The sequence below is a fragment of the Parasteatoda tepidariorum genome, chromosome X2 (genome assembly GCF_043381705.1).
Source record: "Parasteatoda tepidariorum isolate YZ-2023 chromosome X2, CAS_Ptep_4.0, whole genome shotgun sequence".
Classification (NCBI taxonomy): Eukaryota; Metazoa; Arthropoda; class Arachnida; order Araneae; family Theridiidae; genus Parasteatoda; species Parasteatoda tepidariorum.
Window position 1 is genome coordinate 55,564,330 of NC_092215.1, and position 23,464 is coordinate 55,587,793.

Genomic DNA, 23,464 nt, shown 5'->3' on the forward strand with positions numbered 1-23,464 from the left:
AATTAAGCGTACTTAAATGCCAAGTGAAATAAGAGAATGCCATAATGTTTGGATATTAAAAAAAAATGATTGTGCTCTGAAATCCAGAAGGTTTGAAATGGGTTCAAGGAACAAAATCGTCGTTTTGTGCTGAAAGCGTGAAAATGCAATTACCATTTGTAAGCATCCTGGGGTGGTGTAAGATGTTAATAGTGGGTATGACCACCATGGAGAGCGATACAAGTTTCCAGATGCATACTTTGCACAACAGTATTCAGCAGCTGGGGCAGTTTGTCCCACTCCTCGGCCAGTGCATGACTAAAGGTGTCCTGGTTCGTTGCAGGGCATTCTCGTCCAGCAAAACTCCACCCCAAAGCATCCCACACATCTGGAGAACTAGCTGGCCATACGAAGCATTGACTATCCCCACTCTGTTCCCACTCCTATACAGCGACTGTTCGATGACATGTTGCTTTGCCGTCCATAAAAACAAATTTATCACCGAAAGCACCACGGAACAAGTGAATATGAGGCAGCAGAATATCATTAATGTAGCGTTGGCCCGTCATAGTCCCAGTTGGAATTACATAGAGGAGTGTACAACCATTAATCATAATGCCAGCTCATGCCATGACACTACATGTAGGATATCGGTCCCTTTCCCGTATGTTTTGAAAAAGACCTATACGACTATAAGCAGCAGTACAAAACGCACGTCTAATCATTAGGCGTCGTCAATCAGACGAGAGACTAAATCTACTCTTATCTGAGTATAGTATGTAAGCTGAGAATAGTACGCATAGTACTAGTCCTCTTCGCTCCTATTGCGATGCTCAAGACAGCAATGTAAACGGGTGCCACTGTGACGTCTAGACAACGGTATGCACACAACTAGTCGCCTGGCGTAAAGTCCTCCTACTTGCGAACGTCTGGATACAGTTTTTGAGAGATTCGCTAGCTAGTAACAGCATGAAACTAATTTGCTGCCTAACTGGCTGTTCAGCGCCGGTTCCTTTTTGGTGATAGCACTATGTACCTGTATTTTGCAGGTGTTGTACATGCAACTCGACCTCCCCCGTGACGTCTGCTACACATTCCAGTTGTTTGAAATGATTTCCAAAGCCATGAAACGGCATTGTGGCTGACGCAGAACTCTTTGGCAACATCTGTTATTTTTTGGGCTTTTTCAATCTTGCCGATAATACGATCACGCGAAAAATCATCGAAATGACGCAGGGAAGACATATCAAAAACTGCAAATTCGTCAATTGATTGTTTCCCGTTAAGCTTTGATTTTGAGCAACAGCGCTAAATTCCTTTTACATCTCTTATCAGCGCTGTCATGTATCAAACCAGTTCTACAACCCAAATTTGCAAGCACAAAACACGTGTTACTATATTTCGCACTAATGCTAAATTTCACATTTTCCACCCTTTAATTTTGTGGTTGCTGTTATCAACCGTCCTTAGCAATTGTCTAGCAGTGTATTTTCAACCTAAATTCAAGCAAAATCTCATTGACTGTAAGTACACTGAAAATGAAAAAAAAAAAAAATCTTTTTAAGTTTGCGGCTTGTAAAACCTACTGTAATTTGTAGTTAAATAGTTAAATCAAAATTTCAAGGATGTAATTTTTTAAAAAAAGTTTTAAAAAAGTATAAAAAGCGTTGTAAATACTCAATTAAACAAAAAGCAATACTGTCAAATTAGAAACTGTTTCACAGTGTTATCAATAAGTCCCTTAAATTCACTTCTAAAAATAAATTCATCGAAATATGTAAGAAAATTGCATAACAGTTCATGCATTGTTCTAATTTAATTCTTTACTAGTTCACTACTACTGGAGAGAAGGCTCTAGTTAACTTTTCCTTTCAGATGAATTTATTGTTGAGAGAATTTATAGTTAGCTTTAGTGATTAACCATAGTCATCATTATTTACTTTTTATTGGGTTAAAAAAAGTAGTTCTGTTGAAAAGATGGCTAAAGAAGGCTCTAAAAAAAGCTCTAATGAAATGAACCAGTTCTTTTCGACATTTAGCCTTGAGAGACATTTCTTCTATTTGTTTTTCAGACAGACATGCTTTCTTTATTGTTAATAACAACAATCTTTAAAGAAAATACCACGGTTGGCAGTTACGAAATTAGTCTATGAAATATTAATATACACGTTATAACTGTTAATAGACTATTTACGGGTAGTTTTAAAAAAGCCGTGAAAACATTTTCTTAGAACTAACGTTTATGAAGTAGTCAAATATTTTTCTTCAATTTTTACACTCTATTTTTATTTAAATAACATAAATGAGAATGTTTTTTAAGAAAATAGCTAATCGATTTCTTGTGGTTCGTATTATTGTCGGTAGCTTCAAACTGGGAACACAGAAAAATAAAATAATTTTAATAGTTAGCCCATTCTAAACTGCTTTGAAAACGCAACACTTTGTTGTAAAAAAGTTTGAAAATGGATTTATGTTTAATATTAGGTCTATTTTCCGCTCAAGAACACGCAAAATGACGCGAAAAATAAAGTGGTGAGGCCCTTGAATATAGATCTACAGCTTAATTTGAATAATATGAAACGCAGTTGTTATGTTTTTGTTACTGCCCCAGCTCTGTAATAAGCCTAATTTTTTTGTTATGCTTTTTAACCAAATTAGTAGCACTAACAGGTGTTCATTCAGTTTGAATGCAAACCTCTACAATTTTTTTAAAAGGCACTTTTCTCATTTTTTTTCTTCAAAATAGGAGTTAAATGGTTAAGGTGTGGTGTTGGAGAAATTTTTTATAATGTTAGTGCTTTTATCTATAATCTTTGGTTCCAAAATTTAAAAAAAATATGTGATAATAATTCATCATAAAAAAATAAATAGCTCAAGCACAACACTCTCATAAACTAGGCAATTTTGATTTTAAGATTTTGGATAAGTAGCATGATTTTCAAAAATTATTTTACTATCACTTTGTGAATATTTGTCAATGTCTGTTCAAGTTGTCAAATACGAAAGTCATATTTGTGGAATATCAATCCTAAGTTTCATAGTTTTCGACTCTAAAAATTTTATGCTTGAACTTTTTACAAAAGGAGAAAAGTTTACCATTAAATTCTTATTTTTAATTATACACAAGTTGGCAACCTCATTTTATATAATCACCTGATTACCGAATACTAAGAACATCATTCTTAAGTAGTTTTTTTCCTGCTACGTTTAAGAGGTAAAAATAATTTTATTACTGTAATTCCATCAGTATATCAAATTATAGTTCAAAATAAATTTAAAGAACGACTAACTTTTTCAACTTGAGACGCGTTTCATAGTATCGGCCAGGAAATAAAAACACGAAGAAAAACCTTATCAATGATCATTAAATAGGATGACTCATGAGGAAAAAATCACTTTAGTAGGGATGATTTGATTTTTATTTTATCCGTCGTTGAACAGCCGACCCAATTTTGGGTTTACGACTACTAATGTTCAACTGTGTAGCCTTGTAATTTTGAACCAATCCAGAAGACAAGGAAACTCCTGGATCAGTACTCCCAGAGGTATTGATTTGTTATGGGAACATGGAGGACTTAGCGACTTGGCAGATTTAACGTGCATCAGTCACCATTTACTACACGGGGAGTCTTCGAACCCACGACCACCTTGGACTTGTGCCCAGTGCCCTATCAACCAGGCTATCCCGGTTTTCCCAAGTAGTCAAAATGACTGCTTAACTAATCAATACATCTGGGGGTACTGATCCAGGCGTTTCCTTGTCTTCTGGATAGGTTCAAAATGACAACGCTACTGAATTGAACATTAGTAGTCGTAAACCCAAAAATAGGTCAGCTGTTCAACGACGGATATAAAAAGAAATAAAATTGAGTCTTTGATGAAAATGAGAGGAATATGTTACTTTCTGAACTTGGAAATTTAAAAGAGGTCACTTTCATCTAGTTGATCTTTTGCATCAACAGAATCAAACCGAGGTTTTTTTAATTTTGCTGTAATCCTCTTTGTCACTTTCTGGTGATGGAAGGGTTTCAATAATTTTTTCAAGTTTTATAGCAATAATAAGTTACAATAATAAGTAAAATTTTTATTTTGTTAAGAATTATTCGAAAATAAAAACATTTTTCAGCACAATTATACTATTTATTTGCAGTCATGGTCAAAATTATTTTAAATTAAATTTAGCAATACATAAAGTAAATAAAAAGTATAAATTTCATTTTAAATGTAAAAATAAAATTCGAAAGGTTGGCAGTATGGGAATAAACTTATTTACCAGTCATCGAGTTACGAAAAGCACCATCCAGGTTTTTTTAAATTGAAAAAAACCTAATGCTAATAGAGAAATAGGAAGTGAATATAATAAAAAAGAACTTCTGCGATCGAAATGATTTTTTACTGGAAGTGAAAATAATTTCTGTTTCAGATTCAATTTTCACTTTTGTTATGAACTTCAAACAAAAAGTGAATACAGAAGCAATAAATAAAAATAACTTCAGACTTCAAAAAGTGGATAAAAAAGGAACTTCTGCAGCATAAGCAAATTTTTTTTTACGAAGTGAAAATAACTTCTTTCCAAGATTTGCAACTGGGCGACTTATTACCAACCATTACAAACTAACAGTTTATCTCTTTAAAAGAGAAGGTTGAGAAAATAATAATCTTGGATCAGCAAAGCCTATCGAAGATAATACTGATAAGTTAAGTGAACACCTACTTTATTAAAGCACTTTTTTCACAGAAGTGCATTACAAAATGCACGCGCAAACGATTAATAAAATAGTTAAAAGTAAATATGTGCGGCTAACTGCGTGATCATAAAAACAAACGACTTTAATTGTTTCATTTAAAATATTCTGGTGGTTATGCCTGCCTGTAAAAATGCTTTAATAAATTCTAGATTCATTAATGTGTAATTTTCCCAGTTCTACTAATTAAATTTTATGTTCATAAATGCTCACTAATTGAAATTTTTTTAAATTTATGTGCGTAAAAACACAATAACTTCGGAATGGTAAAAATATTGTTCAATTTATCTCGGTATTAAAATATCTTTTTCGAAATTGGAAAAATGGTTAAAATTTTTTTGCTTTTAATTTTTATTTATAGCTGAATCAATTATTTTTGTTTTGCCCATACTATAAATAAAAATCAATTAACAATTTATTAATATCAATTAAAAATTAATTAATGCATTTGTAAGGGGAGCTGGTACAAGATATATCCTACCCGAGAATTCCAATTGTAATAACAAAACAATAAAGCTTTAATATCATCAATACGTCAAGAAACTTTTTTTAAAAGTTAGATGGAGATAATATAGTTATTGGATATAAAATTGGCTATCGTATTACGCTTGTTTTTTCGAGCTTATTTATTTCATCAACTAACCATGCTTTCTTTTTTTTTTTCTTTGCTAACTTCTCAAGAAATGTGATTTATGTGAGAATTGCTTTTAGGTGCGTCTTCCTTCGATATCAAACAAGTTCAGGATTCATAAAAAAGAGACAATTAATATCTTGCTGACTTTGCTTCTTAATTAAATAAATAAGCTAAGATCCGGTAGTTTCAAATAACGGACTTATAAAAGAACGATGAGGCGTGCCATGGTGACAGCCATAATGTATGTAAAGGGCTTCAGAACTATAAAAACCTACCTCATTATTATTCTACTCACATTATCAAACTATTTAGCTTGGCGCCATTCTATATGCCACATTGGCGACTGGCGACATAAATTTATCACTATAAGCCAGTGGGGTACATTTTAAGTACCCATAGTCTTAAAGAAGTCCAACTATTGTTGATGTTGGTAAGGTTTCTTGGCTCGAGAATTCTAACAGGTATTTGGCATGCCTTCTAGCCATCTATTCTATGCCAACCTACTGTGCTAGACATACAAATAAAATGTCTAGAGTTACTCTTTTCTTATTGTTGAAATATAAAGTTGTCAAGAAACTTTCGTGTGTCAATTTATTAATCTTTTATATAAACTATTCAAATTCTTGAAAAGAAATAAATCATAGTTAAACTATTTTGTAGGAACACGATAAACTAGGATTGACATGTCATATATGATAGTTTATTGTACTAATAAACTACTAAGTGCCTTCATGGAAGAAGTCTGGTGGTTAATACATCTTTTGTTCTCTCTGTTACTCAAAAGTTGATACATATATTTTTATTTAGTCTTTGAATTCTTGTTACATAATTCTTTCTTTATAAAGAATAAGGTGTGTCATACATAGATTTCTGAAGGTACACCTAATTTTACTTAAAAATGGTTCTTAGTATTTTTTCATGTCTTTTTTCCTTGAAGTAAAATAAAAGTAAACAATACGGGATGGTAAAAATAGAAAAGTACCATAGATATAATTTTCTTAAAACCGAAGCTTTCAATGGTTCATAAAATGTTTAAGTTAGCAGTGAAATAAAAGCATTTTAGTTTAGCCAGAGCTAAAAAAAATTATAACCACTCTGATGGTAGACTTTATATGCATACAATTTTATTAATGCAATTATTTGATAGAGTAAGATACTTTTAGTGATGAAATTATAAAAGCAACAGAAAAGTCCCGATTATCCGAGCCTCGATAATCCGAGTATCCGCTTTAACCGAGCTATTAAATATTTCAATTTTTTTTTCTAGTTTATTTTTGAAACTGCTACCGAAAAAAAATCCGAATTTTATCTTCCAAACACTCAGGAAAACAAGCTGACGGACAACACGAGATTATCGATGAAAAGATCATTAATATCGTCAATAATGAAAATGAGTCTAGCGAAGATGATGAAGACAGTGACGATGAAAATCAACATATAAAAATCTATCATACAGATTAAAGATATCGAAAGTGCTATTGAATATATAGAACAACAAGAAGAGGCGACACCAGCCTTCCTGTTATCTCTAAAATAAATGGTGAAACATTGCTGCATAAAAGCACCAAAGTAATGCAAAACAAAAAACTATTAAGGACTTTTTTGAGTCAAAACTCTTTAATTCGTGTAAAATATGATCTTTAAGTATTTTTAAGTAAGCTATTTAATTTGGTATATTTGTATGTGGTGTGAACGTATAAAATTTGGATTTGTAAAATATATTACATTTATACCTACTCTTTTTCTTTCCTTTTTTATACTCTTCGCTTTAACCGAGTTTTTCGATTATCCGAGTTAGTCGTGGTCCACAATAACTCGGATAATCGGGATTCTACCGTATTTAAATTTTATAAGTTTTAACCCTTATTAAAATGGCCTTTTATATTGTTGTTAAGCCCACATCCCAATTTCAGAGGATATTGCATTTGGAGCCTCACTATATAGGTGTTCACGAATCTCATTTTAACAAATCGAATTCTGGTTTTACTAATATAAGTAGATGCGATTATAAACCAATACAAAATAAACGAATTTAGCAAAGGAACTGACATGAAAGATTAATATATTTTTATATATGAAATATTTTTATTGATATGAAATAGGTAACATTTATTACAATAAAATATCAATTAACTTTCTTAATGAAATAATAATTGTTATGAAGACTATTTAATTAAGTTTATAAAAACTAAAGTTGAAATTATAATATACAATTGAAAAGTATGTGAGGTATTCTTTTGGAAATTGCCAAAACACATAGAAAAAAAGTTTTTGTAAAAAAAAAAAAAAATTTTTTTTTTTTTAGTGCTTCTCACACTATTGTATTGATATATTTTGCTTTGGCTATATTGATACAATATTAGAAAGCCCTTTTTTTGCGGATATAATCGTGTGAGCTGATGAAAAGATTATATCTTTTATTTTCCGGATTTTTATTAAGTTTTTCTCTTTATTTCGGATTTTTTTCCCGGTATCTTATTATTTTTATTTTTATTTCCCCCCTTTTTTTCNTATATATATATATATATACACCATTATTTCTTATAAAAACAACATTTATTGCTACTTTGAGTGTAATTTTTCCACTTCATTTTTGACAAAGATTCTTAAAACATATATTAGCGGTGGTAATTATCGAACATGTAGTAATATGTATAAACTATAAAAACATATAGTAATTTATCATTTTACTTTTCAGACGGAGCAAGAGATGTGCTACGCATGTGGACAACTAATAGCTGATCGCTTTCTCCTACACGTGAATGGCAGGTCGTGGCATGCACTTTGTTTAAGATGTTCTATATGCAAAGTTGCCCTTGACCAACAACATTCGTGCTTCATAAAAGACGACACTATCTACTGCCGGACAGATTATGTAAGGTGGGCCCAGGCCAGCCGCTTTCTTATTTTTAAAATGTGTTCTTAAAATTGCTTATTCACAGTGCGAAGAGAATAACACGAATATGTGCACAAATAAGTAATGAAATGATCGAATCTTGTCGACTCTTCGTCATCAAAGAATTCAAAAACTGGTGGCTTAACTTATTCATTCGTAATTACTACAGGATATGAGAAGTACAGAAACTTTCATGCTATTTTTTTTCAATCAATTACCATTTTAAATCTGAAATGCACCCGATTTAAGATGAAAATATCGTTTGTTAAAAGTCCAGTGTTGGCAAAAGATTCTGTAAATTAATATAAAAATTAACTACAAATTTTTCTCTGATACTTGGTTAATTCTGAAAATATTTCAAGAAACCTCCCCATGAGATAATTGTCGTTCTTAATACGTCGAGGCTGGCTTCAAATCAAATTTAATAAAACGAAGTCAACCTTTGGACTCGAGGTTCTTTTTACAGTTAAAAAAACGGACGGAACCACTTTGAGCGACAAAACCCACCACAATTATCATATGGGGATGCCAATAAATAAAGTGGTTACAAAATTTGGAGATAATTTATGGTGCCAGAGATGAGCATTCCAATGAAAGGGACATAAATTTTACTACCACTTGACATAGGGGGATGCAACCGGAAGATATAGTCATTATAATAAAAATCATGATCAAACATTTCTATTTTATTTAGGTAAAATATTTTTATATATGATAATTAGAAATTGTTACAAGTAACTTCAATAGTTTTATTTAAGCCCGCTTTGATAGCATTAAAAACCAAAATAATAAAAATTTGTGCTTTAGTTTAATTTTTTAAATTAATACGGTATGAGCACGAAAATCCAATTAATTAAAAAAAAATTATTGCAGTTTTTTGTTGTAAATTCAAATTTGCAAAGAAATTAAATTAATTTATTAGGGTATTTAATTCAGCAATTAGCGGAAAAATTAATGTGTAACTTTTATGCTAAGTGTATGAACTGGTATAGTTCCTTTATAATACGTATTAGTTTTAATTGTTTAAAATAAAAATGTTAATTTTTAATTGTAATTTTTAATTTATTTCTTTTTTAACATGATTTATTATTTCCTAGAGGTGTGCATTTCTTTTTTCGGGTGCTCATGTCAGCAAAGCAGAGGCATCTCTGACCTTCCCTTGTTTTTAAAAAATTTATTGCTAACATTTATGATTTTTTTTAACAATAGCAAAATATTTTCTTTTAACTTTTAAGAAGTTCATAAATACACATAAACATCAGAATTAAAAATCCTTTTTAAGTGATTTTTTCAAACTAGAAGAAGAATTAAATTTATCTAGCAGTATTCTGAAAAAAAGTTTCAATTTGATTTTTAAATAATTTTATGGTGTTTATGGCCAATTGAAAATTATGTTTATGAAAAAATTTCCTGATTTATGTGAAATAGTCTGTTTAACCTATCTATCTCAACTAATATCTTTAAAATTTAAAAAGCTTTTTGTAATTTTCTAAGTAGTTTTTTGCAAATTTTAAAAAAAAGCTCTTGTTTTGTACGTTTCAGCAGGATTTATTAATAATTACCACGGCATTATTAGAGGACCTTTCCTTATTAAATTAATGTTTTATTTCATATGTTTTCCTTCCTTATACTATCCCATTTTTTAATCCGGATAATCATTGTAGGGTATTATCCTTTGGTATTAAATTTTGTTTTATGATACAAAAAAAAAGGAACTTTGTAGAAAATCCCTTATCATTTAGAGTTTTCTTCCAGAAAAAGTTTCTTAGAAAATTGCTAGAAACAAAAGCTTCTTAGAAAGTACAAAGGCTTCTTAGCAATTTGCTAGAAACTTTTCACATTTTAACACTAGGTTTACGGATGTTTCTTATATACCTATCTCTACGAACATACCCTCCAACTGCTACGGAATTTCCGTAGTTTCAGAAATCTTCTTTTCAGACGGTAACAAAATTAATGTCTTAATATTTAAAAAAAATTAATTTCAGCGTAACTTGTCCACTATTACTTATAAAAGTGCAGGCCATATGGCTAGATTCTTAAGTTCTGATAAAAGTTTTATGAGAGATCCATTTGCTTTAAAAATTTCTACTTTGGTTCGCTACCACTAGAAAGAATTATTTTCAAAATCCTCATAAGTTGGAGGGTATGTCTACGAACACGCGTCAATTTGACACATGAGCGAATACATATAACAGCACTTACAGAGATGCCAACTTGCTCCCGGCATAAAATATATATTTTTAAGTGGTAGTTTATCAATTGTGATTCTTGGCCTAGCAAATTCAGGTTAGTAGATTTTTATCCACCATTATTTCTAAATAATTCGTAGGCTTATATAATTCACCACTTTATATTCGCAAAATTTACTTAGTAGTAATTTACCGCTTTTTTAAAAATTATTTTGGCGTGTCCGGAGCAGTTGGCATCTCTGCACTTAAAAAGCAATGTAATTATATACTATAAGAAAAAAATGAAAATATGAAATATATATATTTATGAAATATTCTAGTATTTTATTTTTCAATACTCGAACTAAGGAACTGAAACCTTCAAAATCTGACACTCTGACATTAATTGACATTCTGCGTGTGTTCTTTCTATTATTGCTTATCGGCAACAGTTGTTTATGGTTTGTTTCATTTGAGATAATGATATCGGATAACGGATCGAAGTATTGTCCGTACATTCCTATTTATTATTCATGCGATGTTTGCATGTTTAATCAAAATTTTGTTTAAATTACGATCGCGTCAAATTGACACATATCAGTAGAGATAGGTATACCACAAAGAGAATTTCAATATTTCAACGCTTTTGAAGAAAATAGACTATAATATATATTTACCTCGATCAATGGATAAAAGTCATTACAAGAGATAAAATAAAAATGCTAACGGGTTTTGTAATTTTTCCTTATAAAATTCGAAATGCGTCAAAATGACGCTTCCCGTAAACCTAGAGTTAAAGATATTCAAATCGGACTTTTTTCTTAAATTACTGAATCCGATTAAAAAAGAAATCAAGGCGAAAAACATTAGATATTTTTCACGCGTGCGCAGCATAAAAGAATCACATAAGTTGTGCGAAATAATTACGCCAGAAAAAATACGCCTATCTTGCGCAATTTTAGACAATATTTTGTAAAAATTATCTTATTGTTGGCTCTTTCGAAGCGAGAAAAAGATGGCAGGTATATATATATATATATAAATGAAGAACTTTGTACAAAGCCATGAAATGCCTTATATTTATAAGTAGTTTAATTTTGACTTTTATTTAATGCTTTTAAAGGTTTCTAAACAAAAGACCTATTATTTTTATAGACTGGNTATATATTGTTTTCTTGTGGTGTGGCTTTTTTGCATGTTCCACCACTGGCATTATTATTTTCATTTCTCTACGCTGAGAATTTAAACTGAAATGTTGAAGGAAGCTGTTTACCAATTTTTTTAAAATGCCCGGCTAAAATTTTTTCCGTACATTTAAATTTCAAACAATAAAGTTCAAATTAAATGAGTACTGTTACATTTTACCCGTTCACCACACTCTCTCGGAACTTTTTCAAAAATATAGGAATTGGTAGCTTAATTATATCAGTTATTGAATTTTTCAGTGAAACAAAGGCATTCTCCTAAATATAATAATGTAATATATTTTGACCTGAAATTGTGCATTTTCAATATTTACAAAACATTAAAAATCACGAATAGCACTAACACCCTCCAACTGCATTGTTTCGCAAACGTGACGTCAAACGGTTTGAAAACCATTTTGCTAACACAAACTATTTTTATCCAAGAATCAGAACCGTGTTTAATCGCAGCTGATTACTGTTAGTACAGTCACTAATTTTGTTGAGGTTCGTAGAGCTATAAGTTCATATATATAAACTGTGGGGAAAAAGGAAATAAACTGGATTTCATTTTTGCTCAAAAAATATATTCTTAAGTACTAAAATTTGCAATCAGTGAACATAAATAATCAGTTCAGTTTTATTTATTTTAAAAACAGTAAAATCTTTTAAGAATTACGGCTGTAAATGCAATTAAAATCTTTGAGCGGATCCGAAAAAAAACACTATTTTCCCCGGTTGCGAGAAAAACATTACTCTATATTACAACACTATCATGAACTAACAACAAATATTTCAGCAAGACGTAAACCTCTGAGAATAAAATATGGCACTGACCCTCCCCCACTAGAGGTAAGAATAAAAAACAAGAAAAGGACATAACTCAGCCACCGATGTTTCGAATATCCTGAGTTACGGTTTTGAGTCCGTGTTGTCTCGGCATACCAGACGCGGCAGGAGATCGGTAGGCAATGCCGATGGAGTTGATAAATTCATTTGACGTGTTGTTACCGATGTTGTTCACTCTCCTCCAATCATCCTTTCGACATTTGAGGGGATTCAAATAAAAAGTCGTTCATCTATTCTTTGGTAGGTTCATAAGTTATTCACTTATACTAAACACTTTATTTGCACATGTTATTTTGCGAAAGTTAAATAAGTTTTAAGCTAAACTTTTTTTTTCTTAGTAACTAGATTTTTTTTAGGTTTTTCTTAAAGACGTTACTATATCACCTGGTTTAGATCTAGTTTATATATGTTTAATGAAATTTATTCAAAAATAAATGAAATTTTAAAACATGCATATTATTAGTACAAAGGAAAATCTTCCACAGAAATTGGAAGGACTATATTTGTATCACTCATTTAAAATGCAAAATATGTTACAAAGGGTAGAGTATTAAATATTTTTAAAAGCTTCATCACGAGATGAAGGAATTGTTACCTATGCAGGCTTGTGTGCAAAGTTGGCTTTTAATAAGCAGTTCTTAAGAAACTAGAAATCTAGTTATAAAATTTCCATACAAATATTTGAAAAGTTCCAAGTTCGCAAATCTCTAGCTGAGAAGAGAAATATTTTTCTTTTAAAGAGGCAAGTTTTCGAATGTTTTTTAAAAATTTCAGTATTTTAGTTATCAGTATCAGTGGAGGTAAATTGTGTAGGTATTTAAACCGATATGTATAAATCAGGTTCACGATTTTGATTAAAATTTTGTTTAATTCTTTTTGCTTTAAAATTGCATGTTACCCCCTAAAAAAATCGTTTTACCTTAAATACTGTGTTAACATTTAACTGCCAACTACAATGGATTTCCCACGGTATGTAATTTTTAGATTTTAAATGCTACTGAAATTTATAATTAATTTTTAATTCTTCGATTACAAAGTTTTATTAGAAATAACTTATAATACATGAAAATAAATACATATAAAAGAAAGTTGCTGAAGCGATAGTACAAATTATTTTCACGGTATTTTAATTCACTCATAAATACATCCTCGAAAAAATATTTAAACTTATTATATTTTGATATAAACATTTCCTGAGTAGGCATGTATGTATTAAAAAGTGTCTTGAAAGACCATAAACTAATTCGATGATGCACATTTGAATAGGATGTATCTGCCATAATCAATTCAATATATTTGAACTTCAAAGCATATAAACTGAAAATGCTCAATAAGTTAAATTATACAATTTCAATAATCTATGTGTGTTCATAGCTTCAAATTAAAAATACAAATAATAAAATTTAAAATATAAATTAGCAACAGCTATTTTATTAGACACTTCTATTACTCTATTATATAGCGGTTCTCGCGGATCTAACAAATTTTAAAATGAGGTGATGAATCGACTTCTACAACCTGCTTTAACACGTTGAATGCCACACTAATTTTACATGGCTTGCCCGTCTGGCTACAACGGTAAATAACTACTAGCTAAATTTGCAAATATTAGACAGATTTTGCTAGTTTTTAAAAGGTTGACATATCTGAAAAGAGTGGTGAATTATATAAGCCTACACCGACCAGGTGGCCGAGTGGTTAGCGTGCCTGACTGCGGAGCCAATGGTTGCGGGTTCGAATCCTGCTCAGGGCATAGATGTTTCTTTCTCTCTGTGTTCTATGTCTTTTCTCCTTTGTGTGATTGTGACCCGCCCTGTAAACGGGTTTGTGGTTGTGTGACGTGGGCGACGCTGCTCCGCCGCCGTGGCTTCGTCACAGGTGCCCACTGGGTAACGAGAAGAGAGAAGCAGTTCTGGCATAAGAAGCCAATGGGACAATACATCCCAAGTGTTCACCATTAAAAAAAAAAGAACTTTTAAGGCCGACCGGCCTGTGTAGGGGGCAGGGAACTGTCCTTGCATCAGAAAGTTTCTGGGTTCGAATCCCGAGCAAAGCATGGATGTTCATTCCTTCTCTGTACTATCTGTCCTCACTGCGAGAGTGACGTTGGCCCACTTAATATGGTGCCCCTGAAAGAAAGGCCAACAAAATCGCCCTGTAAATGCCTGAATTGACGGATGTTAACACAGGTGGATATTGGGGGAAAAAATATATAAGCCTACGAATTGTTTAGAAATAGTGGTGTGTAAAAATCTACTGAATTCGGGATGCCAACTGCTCCGCTTTATGCAGAAGTTTTAATAAATTGGTAACTATATAAATAATAAAACTTGTAGAATAAGGATAAATACGCCTACTTTTTAGAAGAGTAACCACGAGTATAGTATTTTACTTACTTACTTTACTTACAAAAATTGGGCACCTGGGCCACTTAGCGGCCCCTATCCCATACATCCAGAAATTTACAGAACATTTACAGTAATAACATTTTGAATTTAGATGTTGATGTGGTAGCTAATAGAAAAACAAGCACTTTGCTTGAGTAAATATAACATTTGAATATCTGATTCATCGAATCTAAGTTGACATATATAAACATAATTTGACATATATATACATAAGTTGACATAAATAAATATTAACATAAATTGATACATATTTCACTAATTAAATTTCTATATTTTAACTAGCACATATTTAATTATGACATACATTGAAGTTCATTCGAATACATTGTGGTAGCCATAAAAAAAAATCAAACCGTTTGCTTGTGAAATAATAAAGCAATGAAAAAATTAGATATGACAAATTGATGTCTTTACTTAACACTAGAAATATTGATTGTAGACTTAAATTAAAAATATAGATAAAACATGATCTGACATGTACAGTAATTGATTTTTGAAAAATGAAAGGCATAATTGATGAATATAGATAAATCATACCTTGATACATGATAAAATAACATATTTGGAGAAAATGCAGTAAATATATTTTATCAGAGAAGTATTGCTCATTAAATACAATAGAATTTTCAAAAGAATTTAACATGCATAAGTTGATATGTATGTATGCATAAATTGGCTATGTTATCAGAAAATAATTCTTAATGTAATTTCATTTAGCTTAAGTAAAAGTCTGCTGACGAGTATAGTATAACAAAGTTGCATTTCATATGATACATAGAATTTTTGATGTGTAGTGGTGTAAAAACTACTTAAAATGAAAAATACTAAACCAAAAATAACTTGAATTTCGATACCACTAGAAAATACTTTTTTATAAAGCGGAGCAATTTGGCATCTCTGTGTATATAAATAAAACTATTTTTGTGTGTTCTATATTGTATTAATTTCTTCAAAGCATTTTAGTAACTATAATAATATAAAAAAATTAAAAATTTACTCGGATTATGCTTTCTAATAATCTTGGTTTCGCCGGTCACCGGTGACCCCATGGCATTCAACGTGTTAAAAAGAGATATCTGTATGAAAAGTCAAAGCTGTTAGATCACTAAATGTGGTATTTTAAAAATAGGAACTACTAGTGTTATCATTAACGTAAATATCATACCTGCCAACTCTTTCGGATTTTTCGGAAAATTTTATTTTTGTATTTAATGTGATAACAAAATTTTCGTATTCATGTTTGATTCGTCTTAACAAATTAGATTTTATTTACATTCCCTGCCCAAATTATTAAACGCACTGTAAGATTCTGCCGCATCTTTTCTTTCGTTTCGGGCTCAATTCGTCTCTTGACTCAATTTTCTTCTTTGTGCGTTATACGCTAGCTTTAGAAACCTTCGATTTTCGTGATATTTCACGGTTTGAAAATATATTAGCATTCACGTGGGCCTTAACTGCAGCTTTTTTACATGATGAAAATGTTCTAATTGATTATTTAAACACTGTACACAAAATAAACAAATAACTGCGTAGTATAAAACTGCGAAACAAAGAAACACAGTGCATAAAGCCACAGAAGCACGTTCGCAACTGCAGCACGCGAGAACGCGACTAAAACCGGTTTGCACATGTTAACGCTCGTGTGTCAATTGGCTAACGTTGTAATGCAATGCGTTTAAAATAAATACAAATAGGAAGTATAAAAAAATGTCCCGAATGAAAACCCATTACATGTATGTTTAAATATAAAAGAAATTGCAGATAAAGTCGTGCAAAACATGTAATTATTAAACAACTACAGTGCGTCTAATAATTTGGGGAGGGACTGTATTTTTAACTACCACCTCATTTAAATATTTTAAACATACACAATAATAATGTGTTTTAAGTAATAGCGAAATTTGCCTATCATTGGGTAAGAAACTTTTTTGCATGCTTGTGAAGATGAAAGGCAAGTCATTTCTTTCATTTTATAACGTATTTGTAATCATACAAAATGACTTTGAAAAGTATCAAAATAGTTTATAGTAACTAAAGTGAAAGATTCTTACCTTTATGAGAATTATGTAACCATTTTTTGAAAATTTTTCCCAGTCCGAGTAATTTTATTACATTGAACCCAGTGGAAGGTTAATATAATATTGCAGACCTATATGTTTTGACTAGATAAATGTTAAAATAACTTTGCGATTTCTTTATATTTTATTTATTCATTAATTATGATTTATTCAAAGTGACATTTTCAATTAGAAACAGATGCGGAAAATACCCTCTGTGATCTGTGTTTTTTTAAACCTTCCAGAAAAAATGATTTGAGATATGAATTATATTTCATATCTTTCATAATTTTGCGCAATAATACTTATATCCTCTAGAGCCATTCAGTTTCAAAAAATAGTTTTTGTGAACAGAAAATTTCTAAACCGGGATTATAACTCTTTTTGGATTGACCATTCGTTTAACTTCCGTATCCGGAATCGGGAAAGAGGGAATGTTTCCTGAATCTTCAGTCAGCACGTGTTAAGGGTGAGGGTAATCGCCCTTGATTGCGGTAATTAGGCGCTAAGTGGGAACCCCGCTTGTCGCACTCCCTTGGGATAGACCCTGGGGAGCATCCATTTTTCTGCCTATTGTCACTCCTCCCCAAAATTCTAATCCCCTGTTTCCGAATTGTCAGCACTTACTGACACCTTCACCATCAAATCGATAAAAATTAAATGTTACTCAGGATTGAAACGAAAAAAAAAAACGAATGTCGATAGAAAAAGACGGTCCCTGTGTTTTTCAGTTTTTGATGTGTGATTATNTAAATATATATATATCTTTCTTTCAGAGTTTTAAAGGATCAGCAATAAATTACGAACGAAAACAAGTATTTTTTAACGCTCTACGCCAGAAAAATATAGCAATAAACTAGTAACTTTCATAGATTATTTTTTATGTAATTTTCAAAGATTGTATGAAATTTCGTAAGCTTAACTTAAATATTTATAGAAATATGAACATTTTTATAATTAAAACTTTTTTTTTGTCTCACGTTTTTTGCTATAATTTTGAAAATATTCAACAAAATGAGACAAGATTTTTGGAGAAATTTTTTAATTAATAACGAAATTGTCATTATAAATTTGAAAGAAAAAAAATTGATGAAAATTGCGCAAGCTGTGAGCATTTAAAATTGTTCTTTTATATTGCGCATTGGCTTAAAAAATTAATTTTTTCTTCATCATTTTGCAGTGAATCGTTTTAGTACTAATGAAAAGAGTCCGATTTGATTATCTTGAATATTTAAAAAGGTTCTAGCTATTTGTAAAGTAGTTTTCCATCTCTTTAAAATGAATCTCTGGATGATGATAAATTTTATTTCGCAATACTGAACAAGATTTCTTAAAAATGATACCTGTATTGTAGAGGATCATTCTAATAATATATTTTCTTTCACCCGTTTTTTACTATCTCATCTTGGTGCTCGAAAGAGGGTATTATCATTTGTTTGTCTTATGATACAGAAGGAAATTTGTCGGAAATCCCTTAGCCTACAGAGCGTTTATAATGCGCAAATTTTAATGAATTTTTTCAAATTTAAAAATACAAATTTTTTATTAACTAAAAATTGCTCCGAAAATTTTGCTCAATTTTTAAAGTTATAGCAAAAAACACGAAACAAAAGCATTAGTTTTTGCCAAAATGTCTATATCGCCATAAATATTAAAGCTAATATATCGAAATTGCAATCATTGCAAAGCGCAGCTAACATCGTCCGGGGAGATACTCAAAATGCGCTCTCGTACCTGCACAGAAATGAAAGTGGCACAAAGAAGATATGGCTTGACGTCATAGAAAGGCAATACGTCATCGTCAACGGGCAAAGGAGTCGTAGGATTTGGACCTGCAAGATGGATGGATACACGAGACTGGGTGCCGAACGCGCAGGACGGCTACCACAAGTCGCCCCTGACCAGAAGGCTGTATGGAAGTTTTTTTTCTCAAAATACACAAGTACAAAAACTCAGGAAAATATCCGAGAAAAAGAAAATACAAAATTTAGCGAGAATAATATCTCAGAAAATACCCCAAAACGTGAGGTATAGCAAATAAAATATAATATTGTGGGTGATACATCTGAGTATCAATAAAATATGGATGCTAGCGAGTAATAATAAACCTACAAATAATAGTTGTTTAACAGACAATTTGAGAAGTTCAAACAATGTTTCTCTTCGCAAAGTCAAGGTTCCGTAAAACAAATTAACGAAGAATAACATTATCTATACAATGCAAATCTTAAAAAAAGATAAATATAAAAATTTCTGTTCATAATTTGGATGCAACATTAGACAAAAAATAAACACTGAAAAGGTAAAAGCAATTTAGGCTTACAAATGTGAAAGAGAATGTTGCAGACATTTAGACAGATCAACTACGTTTAGCAAAAAGTTGACCCTATAAATATGGATCATCATTATCTAGAATAGGTGAACATTTAAAAGATCATCAGTATTTACAAAATAAACAACAAGCGAGACCACAAGTAATGAAGTCAGTTAAGAAATCATATAGTACTAAAGAAATAAAGATAAAAAATTTGTATGTTTAGGTAAAGGATTATAATCAAAAACTAAGGTACAAGGCAGTTCATTTGTAGAAAAGGGAGAAAAATGGCGAGAATTAAGGTAATAAAGCAGCGAATAGATAAAACAGAATAAAACCAATGAATCACACTAAGATTCAGAAGTAAATAAAATAATTCACAAAAACAGATGATCTGTGCCAAAGTCTAACAAACAAAGTACATTATTCGAAATTACGAAAAATGAAAGGATAAATGTACATAAACAGGGAATGTTACAAAATTTCGTATATAAAAATTTAGCAAGAGATGAGTGAAGGATGCACAGATTAAGTGAAGAGGAAAATGGTAATGAATGAGCAAGCCATCCAGGGATAACCAGAAAACAACAACAAACAACATCAAGTATCAACTGGAGACTTGTATCCACAAGAGTAAAGACCTGTTTACACGGTCTAAGTTCTTAAATCCGAGAAATTGGAGGAATTTCTCTTTCCAAGAAATTGGATGATTCGTCGACACTATCCAAGTTCTTGAATGTCACTGATTGGTCGGAAGAAAAACTTGCTCATGCCCATTGTTCGCATTCAACGTTATGAAATCATACTTACATGAATTTAAAATTACTAAATAAATTCAAATAAAATCATAATAACAGTAATAGACCATAACAGATTAACTTATATGAACTAAAAATATACGAAAACAGGCAACAAATTTACATAATCTGATGCCTGCTTGTTGACGTCACAAAACTTAAGAAGCTGATTGGTTTAGGTAGGAAAAACTTGGACAGAAAGTAGAACATGCTCTACTATCATCCAAAGACTTAAACCAAGTACTTGGATGATCGTTAACACGATCCAAGCTCAAAGCAAAACAAGTTTCCATCAATTTCAATCAATCTTCGTCCAAGAACTTGGATCGTATAAACAGTCCTTAAGGAAGTCAAGTCAATTCGAAAAGAATTTAGAGTTGTAAAGAAAAACCTTAGTAATTGATTCTGCTACATTTTCTGGTATCAGATGTTCAAAAATACTTTTTTACGTTCGCACTTTAATACCGATCTCTCAAACCGAAAGTTACAAAATAATCCTCTACGTATTTCTAGAGAAATAAAAAAAAGCTGAAAAAATTAAACTGTCTCCTTTGTTATTGAAGGATAGTATAGTTTGTCTAAAGTAAGAACTCCCCTAATCATTCGTCTGGACTCGTGGTGGTGACTATGGTAAAGAGGTATAACCATTTCAAGTAGGGGTGTGGGGTCATTATGTACTATAGGTTTTGGCTTGGATCAAAGAGAGATTGAATCCATTTTCATGATCTATTGTTTTAGCCCTAGCGTGAAGAGAAGCTATCCTCCCTGAAATGCGCTTTTCTTGTTTCCATAGCAGTAGACGACTTCAGATTTTGCGGCGGGGGGGGGGGAGTGAATATCGTAGACGAACGATATATATATATATAAACATAATAGAATTAGAAATCGAATAAATTTCGATGAAATAAACGTAAAGGTATCTTCTGCACGCATTCCTGTACGAGAAACATTTTATAATGCAGAATAATTATCTTAAGATAAAAATTACTCGTTATAATGCGTCTATGTCTCGCAAAAACAAAACGAAACAAAAATAATAAATGAGTAAAGGAATTTTAAATGAAATAAGAAAAAAAGTAAATAAATTTATCAGAACAAAGTTAAATGAAATAAAAAATGCGTTATAATTAGGATGACTAATCTAACAGTAGCTAATAAGAAATTGCTAATTATTAATAATTGGTAAATAATTAATAATAAAATAATTGGTAAAAATATCAAATTAATATTCATTGCTGCCATCTATGAAAAAAAACACTTTAAGAATAGTAACAATTGGAAAATTTAAGAACAAAACCCATAATAAGAAAAGAAGTTTCTACAATTCAATAAAGAATAGAATTGAAATTGTAAAATCATGAAAAAAAAACATTCATGTTAATAATATTTGTTATACTTTACATATAAACTGAATATTAGTTATATAATATTTGTAATGTATTATCAGCATATAATTTATATACATACATACGCAAACTAGGAATAAACCATTTTTCTGGCTTTCTTTCTTTCATTGGGTAACTGTAAGTCAGAGCCTTCATATATGGATAGAAAGCTGTTTATAGACCTTGACCTTCATTCATACATTTTTTCATAACAATATCGTCTACTCGTATTACCAGGATTTATCGGAAGTATCGGTTTATCAGACAGAGCCCCAGTCAGTTCTTTCCAAAAAAAATAAAAAAAATTATTACATTGGTCAGTTAATTCAAAATTATTTTATAAAGGCTACTATTCAGAAGTTTACTTAATAAACTAATTGGCCCAGTATGAAAGGTCATAGAAACTATTCCATCCTGCGGCTTTAAGAATAGTTTATTATCACAGTCTCCATCGTAAAAATAAATCAGAGCTAATACTGTTTTCAGAAGAAAAAAAACTAGAGTTTTAAGTTGTTGATGATTTTGTTAAAATGAAATGGAAAAAATGAATAGCGAAAATGGTTATTAATTATATCTGTTTTAAAATGATCAGTCTCTTTTAAAAACTCTTTATAATTGAAATTATTTTTCTGCAAAATCTAAGAATCTGATTGGTAGTAATATTGGTAAAAACCTTAATATCTAAGTTGGAATTAAAATCGATTCTCTTTTTAAGTGGAAAGTTAAAATCATTTGTTTTGTCAAAAAGTTAGAAAATTTTTATACCTTTGTTAATCTTAAAAGTCAAATCTAGAAAATTTGCCAAAAGATTTCAAATATATTTGTTTTGTTAAGAATTCATTCACCTGGATAAGTTTGCATAGTAAAATTTCAAAATCATCAAAATTAACAACGAAAAGATCATCAATAAATCTGAAAAAGGAGGAATTTGTAGGATGATTAATATAATCAAATGATTTAACGAATCCATATTTTTGGAGAAAAAAAATATTACAAATATTAGTAATCTAAAATTATTTACCATAAGAATACCATCAATATGTTGAAAAGGATTTCATTAAATAAAATATAATTGTTATTTTGGTTCAGATGAACGAGAAATTTCTATCTTTTTTCATGAATAATATCATTAGGATTAAATAGGCCATGAATTTTAAGAAGGATATATATATGGGTTATTCTCACGAAATATGACAATTCACTGTCCCTTGCTCCAAGATTTAATACTATAATACCAAAATAATTTTTTTTTTAAAGAAAATTAATAAATAGCATTGCTGTTAGCATTTTAAAATGACTTTGCACTAGCATTGACTGTTCTGTAAAGTTAAAAAATTTAATTGAACTTCAAAATTTCATTTTCCTTGTAAGTCCCAAACAATGTTTCCAATAATAACTAGCTTTAAAACTTCACATAAATTTTTCAACCGGTTTATCTCAATCTGTGTAAGCATTTCTAGAATATACGCAGAGGGTATTATTTACAAAAACCTCGTTTAAAATAATTTGTTTGTCCCAAGAAAATCTGTCATTTTCCTGGATAGTTTTATTTAGTGGTTTATAACCAGAATAGATAGAGTCAGCAATCAATATCATATGTTAATAGATTGATTAGATGCCCTCCTATATAAAAATGTTTTGTTGCATGAATAAAGAACCAATTTTCTGGTTCAAAATCTATTTCAAAAAATTTTTCAAGATGAGTAGGTTTTTGTGTTGTCATTTTCCTGACTTCTTGAAATTATTAATAACATAAACTATATAGCTTTATCTGAGTTATTTTAAGAAATCCTGTTGTTTTCTGCAGTGTATAAACGTTTTAGGCCAAAATATTAAATTAAAGTAAAGTTATGTGCTATAAAATGGCGAATTTGTCATTATCCTGGCTTATGAATGCCAGAACATTGAAGTGTTACCAGAATTTTTTTTTAACTGCTAATACTGTAAGGAGGGAAAGCAAATATTAACCTAATACCAAGTTTATGTATGATTGTAATATGCTTGGATGTAATCAAAGTTATTTATTTATTTAATGATTGATTATT

At 30.5% G+C, this 23,464-nt stretch overlaps 1 protein-coding gene across 2 annotated transcripts in view; it reads left to right on the forward strand.

Annotated features, from left to right (window-relative positions):
- LOC107453352 (LIM/homeobox protein arrowhead) overlaps nucleotides 1-23,464 on the forward strand; it is an 81,695-nt gene that overhangs the window by 22,040 nt on the left and 36,191 nt on the right. The window contains exon 2 of one of the 2 annotated variants that reach the window (XM_043041343.2): nucleotides 8,057-8,238. In XM_043041343.2, the coding sequence (XP_042897277.1) occupies nucleotides 8,057-8,238 (182 nt within the window). The remainder of the gene's footprint in view (nucleotides 1-8,056; nucleotides 8,239-23,464) is intronic. The other variant, XM_016070141.3, reaches the window with a different exon arrangement.